Genomic DNA, 15,275 nt, shown 5'->3' on the forward strand with positions numbered 1-15,275 from the left:
TATTTAAACCTGAATACCAGACTAGAACAGACTGATGGGTGTTTCCAATGACCGGATATTCTGGAGAATCATTCAGTTGATTTAATCCACTAAAATATGCAAATATTTATTTGATGAAAACTACAAGACTAAAAGTTTTCAGCTGGTTATAATAATACTAAATAAATGTTGTGTTATTCTAAAGACTAAGACTAAATCAGAATGTGCTGTTAAAATTAACACCAACATGCACACATAAGCCTGTTTGAGGGTGTTCTTGAGTGGTGGTGTCGGTGTCAGTGTTGGTGTTGGTGTTGGTGCTGGTGTTGGTGTTGGTGTTGGTGTTAGTGTTGGCTCTACTATTACCAGTAACTGTTACGTGGGAACCTGCCAAGGACTCTATACCGACCTGTGGTTTGACCACAGTGAGACGCCACGGTGGAACAGGAAGTCTGAGCAAAACAGGAAGTGACCACAAACACCAAATCTTTCCAGGTAAATGAACATCAGAACATTTGATTTATTTCTGCTCAGCAACAACAGCTCAGCATCCTCAGAGCAGACTGACTGGTTACACTGGTCATGATATCATCATTCCCATCCTCCAATCCCACCCGTTGCCCTGGAGACTGGTTGTTTGGGTCCTGACAGTTTAAAAAAACAACAAATTTCAATATGACAACACAGATCCATCTGGTTGTCAATCCTTGACAAATTAATGATTGGAGAGTCAAAAAAGTTATTTTTTCATAAAAAGTTATAGTTATAAAAGTCCCGAGTTATATAAATGTTGTGATTGTTGAGTGTTTGGTTGAATAATTAATTAGTTGGTTGATTTTCTTGTCATATTTTTGGTTGGTGATTGATTGGTTTGTCATTTGTTTGTCATCTGGTTTAGTGGTCAGTTAATTTAGTTGGTTGATTAGCCAATTAAAAGTGAACTTGTGATCAGTTAGTCTGTCGATTGATGATTGGTTTGTTAGTTGTTTGATTGGTTGGTTGGTCGGTTGGTTGGTTAAGGTGAATGCCTAATTTCTGGATAAGTTAGTTATTGGTTAAGTTGCTTATTCCATTAAAAGTTAACTTGATTGGTTAGTGTTGGTTGCTGATTAGTTTGTTAGTTGGTTGGTTCATTTGGGTGGTTTAACATTTGATTGACTAGTTTGTTGGTTAATTTGTTTTTTGGTTGGTTGGTCAGTGGTCTGTTGGTTGGTTGGTTATTTGATTGACTGGTTGACGAGTTGGTTGCTTCTCTGTAAAAGTGCCTTTAGATAACTGTATTATTGTATAATTGTATGTATTGTATTCTATTTGGCACCATGCAAATAAAATGTAATAAAATTCTATTTGGTTGCATGGTTGTTCAAATGGTTGGTTAGTAATTTGATTGATGAGTTGGTTGATTGGTTAGTTGGTTACCTTTGGCTCTGTGTCGATATATAGACACCATCAGCAGAGTGGAGAGGAAGTACGGACAGGAAACCACCAGGTGGCAGACCACTCTGACAATAATCTGGAGGGAGGTGATGCTTGTGGGCGGAGCTCCATTGGTGGGCGGAGCTCCATTGGTGGGCGGAGCTCCATTCATGGGAGGAGCTGTAAGATTGAGGAGAGCTCCATTAGTGCGTAGGGCTCTCTGAGTGGCTGGAGTGGTGACAATGGTTGGAGTTCCCTCAATGGGCGTAGTTCCCTAAGTAGGTGGGGCTCCCTCCATTGGTGGAGCTCCCCGGGTGGGTGGAGCTCCTCCTGCAGAGTCCCCGCTGGTGAACATGAGGCTGAAATCAGAACAGGAGCCAGGGTGCAGGTCCTCACCTGCAATGGAGATCCAGCTGGGTGGAGACATTCCAGCACCGATGCTACATCTGTAGAAGCCTTCATCAGAGCGGGAAACATTACGGAGGGTGTTCCTAATGAGGATGCCGTCTTTATAGAAAGCAGCGGAAGTGTTGGAGGGAGCGCTTGTTTTGCAACCCAGAGTGACGTCCTGTCCCTCCATCACAGGGTGGACTGGACTGTGCAGGATCACTGGATCTGAACATAGAGACGAGAGTTCTGACACACACACACACACACACGCACACGCACACGCACACGCACACGCACACGCACCCGCACCCGCACACACACACACACACACACACACACACACACACACACACACACACACACACACACACACACACACACACACACAGCTTACCATTCACAGTGATGTTGATGCTGCTACCAGATGCTCCCTCTCTGGACTCACACCAGTAAACTCCACTGTCCCAGACGAGCATGAATTCGATGCTACAGGAGGAACCAGTAGGGTCCCCCCACCCGTCTCTACATGAACTCCTCAGTCTTCTGCTGGTGTTCCTTGTCACTGTCCACCCATCCTCACAGCTCAGAGACACAGGCTCTCCTTTAAGGAACTGAGCTCTGTTGGGACTCACAGTCGGACCTGGTGAGAATGAGGAACCCACAAGAACGATTGAGACGGCAAAGTGAGGAGACTGGACACTACAGGGACAGTCAACATAAATCAAACAACATGCATGAAGCAGGCTACTCTTCACTGTTGGTCAGGTTTGGTTGGTGGAGCAGCCTCGACGCTGTAGTGACACATGACAACGGCAAAACAATGTCACCAGTCTTGACTGAACAGGACCTAGTTGTGAGGTAGCTAACCATTTTTGGAGAGTATCTCTGTGGTCTTAGTCTTCCATCAATCCAATGACAAAGGAACTGTCAGCAAGGTCAAAGACCTCTGAAATGAACCGCAGACCGGACGCTACAGCAACTCACCACTACAACAAACACCAAGATTCATGAGTTGATTCCATGAACACTAACTCCTTTTCTTTTTTTTTTTCACAATTTTTTTTATTAGGTTTTTCAACAGACAAATTCTAAGCATCACAACAAGGAGAGAAAGAAACGGGGGATAAAAAAACAACAATTTACAATCAGTGCCAAACAGTTACAGGAATAAAGATAAAAGGGTACATAGGAGTAGGCAAAACACTGACAGCTTGACATAATGTCTATAAAATAAGGTAAAGTGTCTTTAGCTTAACCCACCACCCCCCAGCCCACCCGGTATTGGCCAACAGAAATCGACACAGCACAACATAACGCGCACACATACATACACACACACACAATCTTAGACAATAAAAATAAATAAATAAATAAATAAATAAAATAAAATAAAATAAAATAAAAATAATAAAAATAAATAAACAAAAATAGTAATAAAATAAAGTAAAAACAAATTAACAATAATAATAATAATGGTAAAAGGAACGGAGAGAGAGACATCTCAAGAGGTCACATTGCTAACTACAGGGTTTAGGTCAATATTTTTCACATGACTCAGCAGGGGATTCCAGATCTCCCGAAAGGTTCCGAGAGATCCCTTCAAAGAATATCGGAGCTTCTCAAGACGGACACAGGCTAAGACCTCCCGGACCCACCTAATGTGTAAAGGAGGGGCGGCTTGCTTCCATTTAAGAAGAATGGCCCGTCGGGCCAGGAGAGTAGTAAAAGCTACAAGATGTTTTGCTGCAGAAGACAAGTCAGGAGACTGAGACAGGCCAAAAAGAGCAGTCAGTGGATCAGGGAGAACAGGGGTAGCAAGAATTTGGCTGAGGGTCTCAAATATGTCAGACCAAAATTTGGTCAACCCAGGACAGGTCCAAAACATATGCACATGGTTGGCTGGGGTTTGGTTGCATCTATTGCATGCACTGCTTTTACCTGGGAATATCTTAGCCAGTTTCTCATTGGTGTAGTGTGCTTTATGAAGAACCTTACATTGCAATAAGCCATGTCTGGCACAGATGGACGAGGAGTGCGTTAGGTGGAGAATCTTATTCCATTGCTCAGTTGAAATAGAGATACCCAGATCACATCCCCAGGACTCTCTAAGAGAGATTACAGGTGAAGGGTTCAGAGAATCAATTCTACCTGAAACAACTGAGATGATTCGCCTATGGTTTGGTGAGAGTAGAATAAACTGGTCAATTCCAGATTCGGGGGGACGATTGGGGAAATGAGGGAACAGCCCCTGCACAAAATGTCTAATCTGGAAATAACGAAAAAGGTGGCTACTGGGTAAGTTAAATTTAGCGGAGAGTGAAGAAAATGAAAGGAAGATCCCACCTTCATACAAATTGTCAAGGGTTACAAGGCCCTTAGTCGACCAGACACGGTAAGCAGAGTCTGTAAGAGAAGGAGGGAATGAAGAGTTATTCAGAATAGGTACATGCAGCGAGGCTCTGTGCAGGCCGTAATGTTTGCGAAATTGGAGCCAGATCTTAATGGTGTGTAAAACCACTGGGTTGTCAGTACTGTGGGAGGTTGGGGTGGGGAGTTGTGAGCAGATCACAGACGCAGGGGAGTACCTGAGTGAAGAAACTTCCATTTGGACCCATACTGGGGAATCAAGAGCGGAATGATAGCTCAACCAATATGGCAGCTTCACAATATTACAGGCCCAATAAAATGTGCGGAAATTTGGCAGGGCAAAGCCACCTTCTGATTTAGCTAACTGGAGTGTCAATCTCTTAATACGAGCGGGCCCGCCATCCCAAATAAAGGCACCGAACATTTGATCCAACTTAGTAAAAAAGGCTTTGTTAATCAGGAGAGGGACATGTTGAAAGAGGTACAAAAATTTTGGTAGCGCTACCATTTTAATCAGATTGATGCGACCGGCGACTGACAAGGGGAGTGAAGCCCACCGGGAGATATCTAGTTTGCACCTCTCAAGCTGTGGTTGAAAATTCTTAATAAAAAGGCTTTTAAAAGAAGTGGAAATGAATATTCCTAAATATTTGAGGCCGTCCAAAGCTATTTTAAAAGGAAAGGCTGTCAGTGAGAGGGCTCTGGCTGAAGCATTAACAGGGAGAAGTTCACTCTTTTGTAAATTGAGTTTATAGCCTGATAGCTGGCCAAATTGATTTAAAATGTCAAGTATTGCGCGAAGGGAAGAAAGAGGGTTGGAGACGTATAAAAGGAGATCGTCTGCATATAGTGACAATTTATGTGTCAGGCCATGTCGTATAATACCTTCAAATTTGGCATCGCTACGAAGCCAGATGGCTAAGGGCTCTATGGCTAAGTTAAATAACAGGGGAGAGAGAGGGCACCCCTGGCGTGTTCCTCGCTGAAGCAGGAAAGGTCGAGACAGGGTACTGTTAGTTCGAACAGATGCACATGGGGATGTGTAGAGAAGCCGGACCCAGGAGATAAAGTTTGGATGGAACCCGAATTTATCCAAAATATAGAACAGATAATTCCACTCCACCCTATCGAAGGCTTTCTCTGCATCTAGTGATACAATTACCTCTGGAGAGTGTGATGGGGTTGTATACAGAACATTGAAAAGCCTCCTGGTGTTAGAGTAAGAGTGTCTGCCCTGAATGAAACCCGTCTGATCAGGTGAGATGACCGTTGTCATCACCCGCTGGAGACGAATAGCTAAAATTTTGGAAAGTATTTTTAGATCAACATTTAACAAAGAAATTGGCCTATAGCTGCCACAGCAAATTGGGTTCTTATCTTTTTTAAGCAGTAGTGATATTGAAGCTTGTGAAAAGGTGTCGGGTAATTTACCTGTGAAAAAAGAATCATTATAAACTCTGGTTAGTATTGGGACGAGCAGGGTAGAAAAGGCTTTATAGAATTCGGACCCAAAGCCATCTGGGCCTGGTGACTTTCCACTCTGCATCGATTGAATGGCAGTTTGAATCTCTAAGGGGGAGATGGCACGACCCATTTCTTCCGCCACGGAGTTGTCAATTTTAGGGTAATTAAGTAATGAGAGAGGGCTAGAAGACAGAGACAGACCAGAACTGCATTCAGAAGTATAAAGTTTGGAGTAATATTCATGGAAAGCTAAGTTACACTAACTCCTTTTCAAAGATTTTGATATGTGTGTGTGTGACAGTCAGACTCAGGACAGACTGGACACCACTGGACTCACAACCCCCAACCAACTCACAGAAACTGGATCTTATATGATGGAGGCGCGAGGCATTCACTGACCTTGTTGGAGTGTGGTAGAGATGAGTGTGGAGGTCAGACCTGCACAGAGAGACGAGTTAGTTTGATGTTCTCAGGTGGAGGAGACGGAAGAACCTGTAGGGAAGAAGTTCTTACAGAGCAACTGCAGCAGACGTCTCCCCTCCATCGTCTCGTCGGCCTAGACGCTCCTCCTACTCTTCCTGCTCCTCCTGCTCCTCCTGCTCCTCCTGCTCCTCCTGCTCCCCCTGCTCCCCTTGCTCCCCCTGCTCCCCTTGCTCCCCTTCCTTCACTGCAGGTCCTCTCTGGATGTCAAACTTCTGGTTTTTCTGGATGACAAGCTGCTTCTATCTGGTCGACGCACAGGAAGTGAGTTGGAGGTTTTTGTCTCTGCATGTCTGAGAGCTTGTCTCAGTTTCACCAGTAGAAAGTGGTCGGAAAGAGAAAAAAACAGTAAGTAGGTCACACACCTACTTTGTGTGTGTGTGTGTGTGTGTGTGTGTGTGTGTGTGTGTGTGTGTGTGTGTGTGTGTGTGTGTGTGTGTGTGTGTGTAAGTGAAAAGGGCTGTCTATATGAATTCAGAAATGTTTTTTTTTATCCATTCATAACATATATAAAGTGAATATGTGAGAAAAAAGTTAAAATGTAAATCGTCACTTTATCAGGAAAATAGTGAGAAAGCTCACTTCTCCACACAAGACGTGAGCAAAGTCCTTCTCCCTGCACTGACTCCAGTTTAGCTCTGGTGCCAATCAAGCTGTAACAAATGGCAATATTACCAGACAACTGTCTCAGGAACCTTCGACTTTTATTACATCACTTGAGCTTCTGTGGACTAGTGTGGACTGGTGTGGACTGGTGTGGACTGGTGTGGACTGGTGTGGACTAGTGTGGACTGGTGTGGACTGGTGTGGACTGGTGTGGACTAGTGTGGACTAGTGTGGACTGGTGTGGACTAGTGTGGACTGGTGTGGACTGGTGTGGACTAGTGTGGACTGGTGTGGACTAGTGTGGACTGGTGTGGACTGGTGTGGACTAGTGTGGACTGGTGTGGACTGGTGTGGACTAGTGTGGACTAGTGTGGACTAGTGTGGACTAGTGTGGACTGGTGTGGACTAATGTGGACTGGTGTGGACTGGTGTGGACTAGTGTGGACTAGTGTGGACTGGTGTGGACTGGTGTGGACTGGTGTGGACTGGTGTGGACTAGTGTGGACTGGTGTGGACTGGTGTGGACTAGTGTGGACTAGTGTGGACTGGTGTGGACTGGTGTGGACTAATGTGGACTGGTGTGGACTGGTGTGGACTGGTGTGGACTGGTGTGGACTAGTGTGGACTGGTGTGGACTGGTGTGGACTGGTGTGGACTAGTGTGGACTAGTGTGGACTGGTGTGGACTAGTGTGGACTGGTGTGGACTGGTGTGGACTAGTGTGGACTGGTGTGGACTAGTGTGGACTGGTGTGGACTGGTGTGGACTAGTGTGGACTGGTGTGGACTGGTGTGGACTAGTGTGGACTAGTGTGGACTAGTGTGGACTAGTGTGGACTGGTGTGGACTAATGTGGACTGGTGTGGACTGGTGTGGACTAGTGTGGACTAGTGTGGACTGGTGTGGACTGGTGTGGACTGGTGTGGACTGGTGTGGACTAGTGTGGACTGGTGTGGACTGGTGTGGACTAGTGTGGACTAGTGTGGACTGGTGTGGACTGGTGTGGACTAATGTGGACTGGTGTGGACTGGTGTGGACTGGTGTGGACTAGTGTGGACTGGTGTGGACTAGTGTGGACTGGTGTGGACTGGTGTGGACTAGTGTGGACTGGTGTGGACTAGTGTGGACTGGTGTGGACTGGTGTGGACTAGTGTGGACTGGTGTGGACTGGTGTGGACTAGTGTGGACTAGTGTGGACTGGTGTGGACTGGTGTGGACTGGTGTGGACTAATGTGGACTGGTGTGGACTGGTGTGGACTGGTGTGGACTGGTGTGGACTAGTGTGGACTGGTGTGGACTAGTGTGGACTGGTGTGGACTGGTGTGGACTGGTGTGGACTGGTGTGGACTAGTGTGGACTGGTGTGGACTGGTGTGGACTGGTGTGGACTAGTGTGGACTAGTGTGGACTGGTGTGGACTGGTGTGGACTAATGTGGACTGGTGTGGACTGGTGTGGACTAGTGTGGACTAGTGTGGACTGGTGTGGACTGGTGTGGACTGGTGTGGACTGGTGTGGACTGGTGTGGACTAGTGTGGACTGGTGTGGACTGGTGTGGACTGGTGTGGACTAGTGTGGACTAGTGTGGACTGGTGTGGACTGGTGTGGACTAATGTGGACTGGTGTGGACTGGTGTGGACTGGTGTGGACTAGTGTGGACTGGTGTGGACTAGTGTGGACTGGTGTGGACTGGTGTGGACTGGTGTGGACTAGTGTGGACTGGTGTGGACTGGTGTGGACTAGTGTGGACTAGTGTGGACTGGTGTGGACTGGTGTGGACTAATGTGGACTGGTGTGGACTGGTGTGGACTGGTGTGGACTAGTGTGGACTGGTGTGGACTAGTGTGGACTGGTGTGGACTGGTGTGGACTAGTGTGGACTGGTGTGGACTAGTGTGGACTGGTGTGGACTGGTGTGGACTAGTGTGGACTGGTGTGGACTGGTGTGGACTAGTGTGGACTAGTGTGGACTGGTGTGGACTGGTGTGGACTGGTGTGGACTAATGTGGACTGGTGTGGACTGGTGTGGACTGGTGTGGACTGGTGTGGACTAGTGTGGACTGGTGTGGACTAGTGTGGACTGGTGTGGACTGGTGTGGACTGGTGTGGACTGGTGTGGACTAGTGTGGACTGGTGTGGACTGGTGTGGACTGGTGTGGACTAATGTGGACTGGTGTGGACTGGTGTGGACTAGTGTGGACTAGTGTGGACTGGTGTGGACTGGTGTGGACTGGTGTGGACTGGTGTGGACTAGTGTGGACTGGTGTGGACTGGTGTGGACTAGTGTGGACTGGTGTGGACTGGTGTGGACTAATGTGGACTGGTGTGGACTGGTGTGGACTAGTGTGGACTAGTGTGGACTAGTGTGGACTGGTGTGGACTGGTGTGGACTGGTGTGGACTGGTGTGGACTAGTGTGGACTGGTGTGGACTGGTGTGGACTAGTGTGGACTAGTGTGGACTGGTGTGGACTGGTGTGGACTAATGTGGACTGGTGTGGACTGGTGTGGACTAGTGTGGACTAGTGTGGACTAGTGTGGACTGGTGTGGACTAGTGTGGACTGGTGTGGACTAGTGTGGACTGGTGTGGACTGGTGTGGACTAGTGTGGACTGGTGTGGACTAGTGTGGACTGGTGTGGACTGGTGTGGACTAGTGTGGACTGGTGTGGACTGGTGTGGACTAGTGTGGACTAGTGTGGACTGGTGTGGACTAGTGTGGACTGGTGTGGACTGGTGTGGACTAGTGTGGACTGGTGTGGACTAGTGTGGACTAGTGTGGACTGGTGTAGACTAGTGTGGACTGGTGTGGACTAGTGTGGACTAGTGTGGACTGGTGTGGACTAGTGTGGACTGGTGTGGACTGGTGTGGACTAGTGTGGACTGGTGTGGACTGGTGTGGACTGGTGTGGACTGGTGTGGACTAGTCCACACTAGTCCACACTAGTCCACACCAGTCCTGTCCAGTCCACACCAGTCCACACCAGTCCACACCAGTCCACACCAGTCCACACTAGTCTACACCAGTCCACACTAGTCCACACCAGTCCACACTAGTCCACACCAGTCCACACCAGTCCACACCAGTCCACACTAGTCCACACCAGTCCACACCAGTCCACACCAGTCCACACCAGTCCACACTAGTCCACATTAGTCCACACCAGTCCACACTAGTCTACACCAGTCCACACTAGTCCACACTAGTCCACACCAGTCCACACTAGTCCACACCAGTCCACACCAGTCCACACCAGTCCACACTAGTCCACACCAGTCCACACCAGTCCACACCAGTCCACACTAGTCTACACCAGTCCACACTAGTCCACACTAGTCCACACCAGTCCACACTAGTCCACACTAGTCCACACCAGTCCACACTAGTCCACACTAGTCTACACCAGTCCACACCAGTCCACACCAGTCCACACTAGTCTACACCAGTCCACACTAGTCCACACCAGTCCACACTAGTCCACACCAGTCCACACCAGTCCACACCAGTCCACACTAGTCCACACCAGTCCACACCAGTCCACACCAGTCCACACTAGTCTACACCAGTCCACACTAGTCCACACCAGTCCACACTAGTCCACACTAGTCCACACTAGTCCACACCAGTCCACACTAGTCCACACTAGTCCACACCAGTCCACACCAGTCCACACTAGTCCACACTAGTCCACACCAGTCCACACCAGTCCACACTAGTCCACACCAGTCCACACCAGTCCACACCAGTCCACACCAGTCCACACTAGTCTACACCAGTCCACACTAGTCCACACTAGTCCACACCAGTCCACACTAGTCCACACCAGTCCACACCAGTCCACACCAGTCCACACTAGTCCACACCAGTCCACACTAGTCCACACCAGTCCACACCAGTCCACACCAGTCCACACCAGTCCACACTAGTCCACACCAGTCCACACTAGTCCACACCAGTCCACACCAGTCCACACCAGTCCACACCAGTCCACACTAGTCCACATTAGTCCACACCAGTCCACACTAGTCTACACCAGTCCACACTAGTCCACACTAGTCCACACCAGTCCACACTAGTCCACACCAGTCCACACCAGTCCACACCAGTCCACACTAGTCCACACCAGTCCACACCAGTCCACACTAGTCTACACCAGTCCACACTAGTCCACACTAGTCCACACCAGTCCACACTAGTCCACACTAGTCCACACCAGTCCACACTAGTCCACACTAGTCTACACCAGTCCACACCAGTCCACACCAGTCCACACTAGTCTACACCAGTCCACACTAGTCCACACCAGTCCACACTAGTCCACACCAGTCCACACCAGTCCACACCAGTCCACACTAGTCCACACCAGTCCACACCAGTCCACACCAGTCCACACTAGTCTACACCAGTCCACACTAGTCCACACCAGTCCACACTAGTCCACACTAGTCCACACTAGTCCACACCAGTCCACACTAGTCCACACTAGTCCACACCAGTCCACACCAGTCCACACTAGTCCACACTAGTCCACACCAGTCCACACCAGTCCACACTAGTCCACACCAGTCCACACCAGTCCACACCAGTCCACACCAGTCCACACTAGTCTACACCAGTCCACACTAGTCCACACCAGTCCACACCAGTCCACACCAGTTCACACTAGTCCACACCAGTCCACACCAGTCCACACTAGTCCACACTAGTCCACACCAGTCCACACCAGTCCACACCAGTTCACACTAGTCCACACCAGTCCACACCAGTCCACACCAGTCCACACTAGTCCACATTAGTCCACACCAGTCCACACTAGTCTACACCAGTCCACACTAGTCCACACTAGTCCACACCAGTCCACACTAGTCCACACCAGTCCACACCAGTCCACACCAGTCCACACTAGTCCACACCAGTCCACACCAGTCCACACCAGTCCACACTAGTCTACACCAGTCCACACTAGTCCACACTAGTCCACACCAGTCCACACTAGTCCACACCAGTCCACACCAGTCCACACCAGTCCACACTAGTCTACACCAGTCCACACTAGTCCACACTAGTCCACACTAGTCCACACTAGTCCACACCAGTCCACACTAGTCCACACTAGTCCACACCAGTCCACACCAGTCCACACCAGTCCACACCAGTCCACACTAGTCTACACCAGTCCACACTAGTCCACACTAGTCCACACCAGTCCACACTAGTCCCCACCAGTCCACACCAGTCCACACCAGTCCACACCAGTCCACACTAGTCTACACCAGTCCACACTAGTCCACACTAGTCCACACCAGTCCACACTAGTCCACACCAGTCCACACCAGTCCACACTAGTCTACACCAGTCCACACTAGTCCACACTAGTCCACACCAGTCCACACTAGTCCACACCAGTCCACACCAGTCCACACCAGTCCACACTAGTCTACACCAGTCCACACTAGTCCACACTAGTCCACACCAGTCCACACTAGTCCACACCAGTCCACACCAGTCCACACCAGTCCACACTAGTCTACACCAGTCCACACTAGTTCACACTAGTCCACACCAGTCCACACTAGTCCACACTAGTCCACACTAGTCCACACCAGTCCACACTAGTCCACACTAGTCCACACTAGTCCACACCAGTCCACACCAGTCCACACCAGTCCACACTAGTCTACACCAGTCCACACTAGTCCACACTAGTCCACACCAGTCCACACTAGTCCACACCAGTCCACACCAGTCCACACCAGTCCACACTAGTCTACACCAGTCCACACTAGTCCACACCAGTCCACACTAGTCCACACCAGTCCACACCAGTCCACACCAGTCCACACTAGTCTACACCAGTCCACACTAGTCCACACTAGTCCACACCAGTCCACACCAGTCCACACCAGTCCACACTAGTCTACACCAGTCCACACCAGTCCACACCAGTCCACACTAGTCTACACCAGTCCACACTAGTCTACACCAGTCCACACTAGTCCACACTAGTCCACACCAGTCCACACTAGTCCACACCAGTCCACACCAGTCCACACCAGTCCACACTAGTCTACACCAGTCCACACTAGTCCACACTAGTCCACACCAGTCCACACTAGTCCACACTAGTCCACACTAGTCCACACCAGTCCACACTAGTCCACACTAGTCCACACTAGTCCACACCAGTCCACACCAGTCCACACCAGTCCACACTAGTCTACACCAGTCCACACTAGTCCACACTAGTCCACACCAGTCCACTCTAGTCCACACCAGTCCACACCAGTCCACACCAGTCCACACTAGTCTACACCAGTCCACACTAGTCCACACTAGTCCACACTAGTCCACACCAGTCCACACCAGTCCACACCAGTCCACACTAGTCTACACCAGTCCACACTAGTCCACACCAGTCCACACCAGTCCACACTAGTCCACACCAGTCCACACTAGTCCACACTAGTCCACACCAGTCCACACTAGTCCACACTAGTCCACACTAGTCCACACCAGTCCACACCAGTCCACACTAGTCCACACCAGTCCACACTAGTCCACACTAGTCCACACTAGTCCACACCAGTCCACACCAGTCCACACTAGTCTACACCAGTCCACACTAGTCCACACTAGTCCACACCAGTCCACACTAGTCCACACCAGTCCACACCAGTCCACACCAGTCCACACTAGTCTACACCAGTCCACACTAGTCCACACTAGTCCACACCAGTCCACACTAGTCCACACCAGTCCACACCAGTCCACACCAGTCCACACTAGTCTACACCAGTCCACACTAGTCCACACCAGTCCACACCAGTCCACACCAGTCCACACTAGTCCACACCAGTCCACACTAGTCCACACTAGTCCACACCAGTCCACACTAGTCCACACCAGTCCACACCAGTCCACACCAGTCCACACTAGTCTACACCAGTCCACACTAGTCCACACTAGTCCACACCAGTCCACACTAGTCCACACCAGTCCACACCAGTCCACACCAGTCCACACTAGTCTACACCAGTCCACACTAGTCCACACTAGTCCACACCAGTCCACACTAGTCCACACCAGTCCACACCAGTCCACACCAGTCCACACTAGTCTACACCAGTCCACACTAGTCCACACTAGTCCACACCAGTCCACACTAGTCCACACTAGTCCACACTAGTCCACACCAGTCCACACTAGTCCACACTAGTCCACACTAGTCCACACCAGTCCACACCAGTCCACACTAGTCTACACCAGTCCACACTAGTCCACACTAGTCCACACCAGTCCACACTAGTCTACACCAGTCCACACTAGTCCACACTAGTCCACACCAGTCCACACTAGTCCACACCAGTCCACACCAGTCCACACCAGTCCACACTAGTCTACACCAGTCCACACTAGTCCACACTAGTCCACACCAGTCCACACTAGTCCACACTAGTCCACACTAGTCCACACCAGTCCACACTAGTCCACACTAGTCCACACTAGTCCACACTAGTCTACACCAGTCCACACTAGTCCACACTAGTCCACACCAGTCCACACTAGTCCACACCAGTCCACACCAGTCCACACCAGTCCACACTAGTCTACACCAGTCCACACTAGTCCACACTAGTCCACACCAGTCCACACCAGTCCACACTAGTCTACACCAGTCCACACTAGTCCACACTAGTCCACACCAGTCCACACTAGTCCACACCAGTCCACACCAGTCCACACTAGTCTACACCAGTCCACACTAGTCCACACTAGTCCACACCAGTCCACACTAGTCCACACCAGTCCACACCAGTCCACACTAGTCTACACCAGTCCACACTAGTCCACACCAGTCCACACCAGTCCACACCAGTCCACACCAGTCCACACTAGTCCACACCAGTCCACACTAGTCCACACTAGTCCACACCAGTCCACACTAGTCCACACTAGTCCACACCAGTCCACACTAGTCCACACTAGTCTACACCAGTCCACAGTGGAGATGAGACTGATAAAGTACAGAGTTATCCGTTTATTAGTTGCATAAATTAAAGATTTAAACATGTACTCATGCTCTCAGTCTTGTTTATGATCACATGGATCAATCAGTCTGATTTATGAAGACGTTAAATGCATAAGATTCAATTCTCCACCTCACCATCTGCGCTGCCAGTTTCCCCGCCTACAAAATGTGCGTGTGCGAGGTTCAAGGTTGGCGTGCTGATAGGCACAGTCTCACGCAAAATTGTAATGTTTAAATCACAAAGTTTGCATGGGAAGTAGCGTACGCATTTTTCTGGATGTATTTTGTGCGTAAAACATCTTTATAGGAATCGGTCTGTTGTTACACTGCCAATCCACACTGTTCCTGCTTTCAGTGGATTGTTTATTTTCATAGATTGTCTTGCATTTGTTCGTCAACTACAGACATTGCATTGTTTTTCAAAGCTTGATAATGTTTGTCTGTTGCAATTCACAAACACGCAGACACTTTGAAAAGTTCATGGTGATTTAAATTAAAAACAACTTCTTTCTTTACAGCAATCCAGTGATTCTCAGAAGAGTGTGACTGTT

At 49.3% G+C, this 15,275-nt stretch overlaps 1 protein-coding gene across 3 annotated transcripts; it reads right to left on the reverse strand.

The window, feature by feature from the left end:
* Positions 1-540: 540 nt before the first annotated feature.
* LOC308145357 (sialoadhesin-like) lies at positions 541-6,225 on the reverse strand. Of its 3 annotated transcripts, XM_080516755.1 has the most exons (7): positions 6,130-6,219; positions 6,016-6,054; positions 4,129-4,188; positions 2,180-2,425; positions 1,792-2,010; positions 1,399-1,575; positions 541-623 (listed from the first exon to the last, which is right to left on the reverse strand). In XM_080516755.1, the coding sequence occupies exons 1-7, from the start codon at positions 6,158-6,160 to the stop codon at positions 571-573; spliced, it is 825 nt and encodes a 274-aa protein (XP_080372881.1). In that variant the 5' UTR covers positions 6,161-6,219; the 3' UTR covers positions 541-570. The 3 variants fall into 3 exon arrangements, with proteins under 3 accessions (XP_080372881.1, XP_080372882.1, XP_080372880.1); XM_080516756.1 differs by lacking the exon at positions 4,129-4,188 and having other exon boundaries at positions 6,130-6,225; XM_080516754.1 differs by lacking the exons at positions 6,016-6,054; positions 6,130-6,219 and having other exon boundaries at positions 4,129-4,806.
* Positions 6,226-15,275: the final 9,050 nt, after the last annotated feature.

Source organism: Blennius ocellaris, assembly GCF_963422515.1.
Source record: "Blennius ocellaris genome assembly, chromosome: 21".
Taxonomy (NCBI): Eukaryota; Metazoa; Chordata; class Actinopteri; order Blenniiformes; family Blenniidae; genus Blennius; species Blennius ocellaris.